Below are 5,057 nucleotides of genomic sequence, written 5' to 3'. Positions count from 1 at the left end.
ACACACACACACACACACACACACATGCATACATAAATACATACATACATAGAGCAATCTACATGAAAGTTTTCATAGGACTTCACTTGAGATGCTCTGACTGTCCTGTTAGTGTTAAAACAGCTTAAAATTATGTCATATATTCAGTACCTTTAACAGGAACCAAATGGCTTTTTAACACAACCGATTTCTCCTGCTTGGGGCTGAACATACTGCAGGACACTTCTCTGTGTGAGAGTCTACAGATGTCATTCTGAGACAACCTAAAGTTCATCAAGTGTGKCCCTGTGAGTGAGGATCCCTCAGTGTGCGAGCTCAGCAAAGCGCTCCACGGTTCGACCCACCTCAGCACCACACGGCAAGTGTTGCATCACCGCAATAATAAGTCGTGCCTCATTGAGCAGGCTTATTGTATCTTCCACAGAAGTGAGGTAAGTGGTGTGCTAAATTAAATGCAATTCATACTTTTTTGGGGCCAAGGCCCGCTTGGCTATTTCATTAGGTGTGAGAGAATTACATAGGCAGGGACAATATTGCAGCTGTTCAACCATTACAAGGAGCTCGTGGCCTTAGCGGAATCACATTTCAATCACTCCAACAGACTCAGGTGACTACCAGTAAATGAGAACAAATGAGAAAATTAAAATGACATCCGTCCAGTTTTGGACCACGGCTCCCAAAGCTATAGCTSACTGTATTTTCCACTTTACAGAATAAAGAGAATGATAATAAAAATTCTCACTAATAAAAGCCTAAAGAGTAGATGAGCAAGAAACTGAGTTTATAAGAGTGAGTGTAGAATGTTGTGTTAAATTCTACAACTACGGAATTAAGTTCATATGATGTAAACACTATAAAAAATGTCCTGATGCATCTCAGTAATCCAGGTAGAAAAAAATAAAAAAGAAAAAATAAGTAGGTGCTCTGGATGGGTTCTTCTTTAGTGAAACGTTTTGTCTCTCCTCCAAGAGACTTCTTCAGTCTGATGAGTTTCAGGTGAACTCAGTCTTATAAGCACTGCCTCCACATGGTGGACAAACAGGTCAGTTACATGCAAAAGAGGACCATCAGCCAAACAATAGGCTTGATTAGCTCTATTGTTCATAGAGGGTCATGTGCCCCATCACCTGACTTATTGGTTTGGACGCTTCRGCTGTGGTTCTTTGGTGTCRTGTTATCTGTATGTAGTGAGTGCAGGCGGGGCTCGACGTCCCGTTGTTTTTGTTTCTCTCTCCCACTTTGTAATTTATTTATTTATTTGATTTTGGGTAATTGTAGYGGTTATAATAAAGGGATGGGTCAAACTGGTAATCCTAATTAGTCCAAGAATATGACTGTTGTTGAATCCACATTCTATTGTTACAGTGGCTTTCTGCTCCTGAAATAAACTTCTCATCGTACCTTTAACCTTGGCTTYCTGGACCTGTGTGCACCAGAACGAAGAAATGAATTGTGTTCCATTTTAAAAGCAGCAACCTGCAACAAAATGACTTGTGTATGCAGAGAAAACTGGATCCCTAATGCATGTTAATCTGTTGTCAGTGTGTGAAGAGGAGCACGTATGTGTGTGTATGTGTGTGTGCCTGGAATCTCAATGGGCGTTTTTGTTGGTTGATGTGAATCGTGCAAAAATCTCACTGTGTATTTTTTCACCTTCTTTGTGAATCAATTCAGTGTCACCAGAGAGCTATTATTCTGTGAGATCTTCAAATCATTTTTCAAACTTATTTACCAATGGGAGGGCAAGCCATTGTTATCCTGTTTCCAAGGATGAGGATGATTTTTGTTCTTGACAAACTCATTTGAAACTCAAAACAATGTCACATTTCAAACCTAAGTATACTGCATTGCATGAGGACTTTTGGATTGAACTATCACCTTAATCATTTCCAGCTAAACGGTACACATAATTATATTGAAAAGAAATCACTGTGTTTGTACACTTCGGTGTGTGTCGAGAAMAAGAAACAAATACAGAAACAAGACTTGAATGTTATGTGTAAAAAAGAAGTTTATACAAGCACCAAGCTGGAGCCAATAACACACGTTTATTTTCTCTGTAAAATGGTGCCAATCAAGGAAGTGAGGTCACATATAYACTTTCTTCCRGTTCTGGACACTCTCTAGGGGYCARCCGTCATGCCGATTGGGTGTTCTCCCTACCATGTGACCAGAAACTCTGGTCAATACTCTGACTCAATACAGTCACCATTACTGGTGTTCCRATACTGGTATCAGGCTCAATACCAAGGGGGTTTTAGAGAAAWTTTTAAGTGCTATACCAAAGAGATACACATTGGATAAAAGACTAMAATCCCTATAATTTGATGTATAATCTGTGTATGTACATAAAGTGCTGTAAGATTTGAAAATTTTTTGACAATTCATGAGAGAGTATGTGACATAATCAATCGTTACTTGAAAATTCRTTGAACGTTTTTGTAAAAACCTAAAGCTTCAATTGAAATTGTGTAAATTCCATAAAACATATCAAAACACTAGTTTTGTTATGTAAAACCCAGACTTCTGTGACCCATTTAAACTGTTAMTTATGTTTCTTCTGTGAATAATGCTTAAGTTATAAAGCTTTAAAGAGAACTGACTTTTCTCACCTGTGTCACCAAAAACCCATTGGTGTCTTTTGAACAATTTGTGCTGGTTTCTGCTAACTCTTTGTTTAAAGTACCATTACCAAAAGCAATAGCACACCATTTATAATAGATTTTTTTGCATGGGGTTTGTAACCRAAATGGAAGATCAACTCACCGTTGACCACCACAGCTATGTCCACAAAGTCGATCTCTCCACGCGCCTCGACGCTGGCCTCACAGCGATACACGCCCTCGTCGGCCTTGGTTACCACGTTGATCAGCAGGTTGTTGTTTGGCAACACTTGGTACCTGCCTTCACCATTCGGATCAARAAGGGAGTGGATGGAGAGTGGAGGACAAAGACAGGAAATGACAAATGAACAACAATGTAAGAGAAAAGCAAGATAAGAAAGTCAGGAGAAATAAAAAAGGAGAAGAAAAGCCCTCTCAGTAGTTAGACTGTCARTCTTCACTTCAGTTCATTTACCTGATAAAGTCCACACAGACAAACACTCACAAAGCTGCAGCTCCGCTCTGTTGTGGACCACCATTAGATTGGATAAGGCCTCTATCTCAGTTCTCGCCAGCAAAGATATTAATAACCAGGCATCTCAATTAGAGTGAAATGATTAAAAAGAGAGAGAGAAAAAACTTCCTCCAAATGTTTTATCACCGTGGTGTCAGTGCTTATTTGAATTTCAATTAAAAAATGTGACAGATTCAAGGATTCAAGGGGTCACTTCTTCTATTTAGCACTCAGACATCCATTTTTTCTCTCCCTTGAAGGGAGATATGGGAGCAGTTGTAAATCAAAGAGGAGGGGGAGATGAAATAATGAGGCTTATGCGCTACTTCTCACTACGTTACTCCATCTAGAGGATATGACTAAAAGAGAGAGAGAGAGAGAGAGAGAGAGAGAGAGAGAGAGAGAGAGAGAGAGAGAGAGAGAGAGAGAGAGAGAGAGAGAGAGAGAGAGAGAGAGAGAGAGAGAGAGAGAGAGAGAGAGAGAGAGAGAGAGAGAGAGGGAGGTTTTCTCCCTTTTCCCTTCTTTTCTTTGCAAATTAAATAGACCGTTCTCCTGATATTTAACAGTGTTAGAGATGAAACGGGTGGAAATACCTGAGAGAGCTCTAAAAATGATATACATCTTCTGCTAAAAGGGAGAGGACGACTGTAAAACCTCGCAGAGAGAATTTGGAGTATGGCATAAAAACATGCAATTGTTTTTTATATTTCATGAGATGCCGGATTGCCGGTGTGCTTTTCATCTCGCGGCGCTCCGTCATCCATCCTCTCTGCGGCTTGTTAACGTGGTCTCTGTCCAAATTAGATGCCTCCTCCAGGTCTGATGAGATTTCTATTCATAGAATTTTATATCCTTGTCTTATTGTGAATCCAACACAAAAGAGAGAGAAAGAAAAAAAGAAAAAAAAGGAAGAAATTTCCCAGAGACCTGTGATTCTGGAACAATAGCAGGCTCTTTCAATGAGAAAAATCACATTGGGGATCATGAGTACTCATCCTCTCAATATTCAAGTGCATTTAGATTCTAATAATAATTCCTCCGAGACTGTTTGCTCTTACGACTTTATTATCGTAAATGACTGCAGTAAAGAGCACCGATATAGCAGTACAGCTAAACACACAAAAAAGACAACAAAACCAACTTTGAAAGGTACTTTAAAGTATTAATCTACTTTTTTTAGCACTTTATGGTACTGTTTTAGTGGATTACCATGCACAAGGTGATAAAATGTTCAACTCACTGCCAAACAAAGGTGGGGGAAAAAAGGCAAGTGATCATAACTTACTGCGGTGCTCCTCCGTTATTTCTTTGTCTTGGTAGTACCACACCACCACCGGCACAGGCGAACTGATGACATCACACACCACTTCGGCCATCTCGCCATGGCGGAACTCCTGCGGTGACTGAACGTCCCGGAATGTTAGCCTCTCTGCCAGATCAAACAAGATGGAGAATGAACTGCTTTTTGTCTCTCTGACTATTCAGAAGGTTTAATGCAAAACCTGAACATCAAAAGGAGACAGAAGAACTTGCTGTGCTGCTAATGTGATGTTAGCTAGAAGCTGGTCTAAGACAGAACACAGGGATGAAAAATTATGTCGTCACCTTTACCCATGATATAGTCTGTGTTTCAAGATCATTGTATTTTGTTATGAGCGCTTGCAATTWAAATTAGGCTAATCGTGAACCAAAAGCTATTATTTCTTGCAAATAAGAATATTCTGCTTAGTCTACTGGATCTTACTGCTAAGACTCCTCTTCTGTGCATGTGTTCCTACCATGAGGGTTCCCAGAGTCCTGAGTACAGGCATGAATCAAAAGTTACAGGACAGCCTGTGAACCAAAATAATTACGACCCCCACACGCGAAGCGTAAGCAGGAGTCATATTGTTTTCGTACTGTTTTTTTTCAGTGATTTTTTTTTTTTTTTTTTTTTTTTT

At 39.7% G+C, this 5,057-nt stretch overlaps 1 protein-coding gene across 1 annotated transcript in view; it reads right to left on the bottom strand.

Annotated features, from left to right (window-relative positions):
• ncam2 (neural cell adhesion molecule 2) overlaps positions 1 to 5,057 on the bottom strand; it is a gene marked incomplete in the record, with an annotated part of 567,846 nt that overhangs the window by 141,529 nt on the left and 421,260 nt on the right. The window contains 2 exon segments of the mRNA XM_014017495.1: positions 2,767 to 2,904; positions 4,403 to 4,546. Coding sequence (XP_013872949.1) covers positions 2,767 to 2,904; positions 4,403 to 4,546 — 282 coding nt within the window.

Source organism: Austrofundulus limnaeus, unplaced genomic scaffold, assembly GCF_001266775.1.
Source record: "Austrofundulus limnaeus strain Quisiro unplaced genomic scaffold, Austrofundulus_limnaeus-1.0 Scaffold170, whole genome shotgun sequence".
In the NCBI taxonomy this organism is placed as follows: Eukaryota; Metazoa; Chordata; class Actinopteri; order Cyprinodontiformes; family Rivulidae; genus Austrofundulus; species Austrofundulus limnaeus.
The sequence above is the reverse complement of the archived record's forward strand: the minus strand, read 5'-3'. Positions and strand labels throughout refer to the sequence as shown.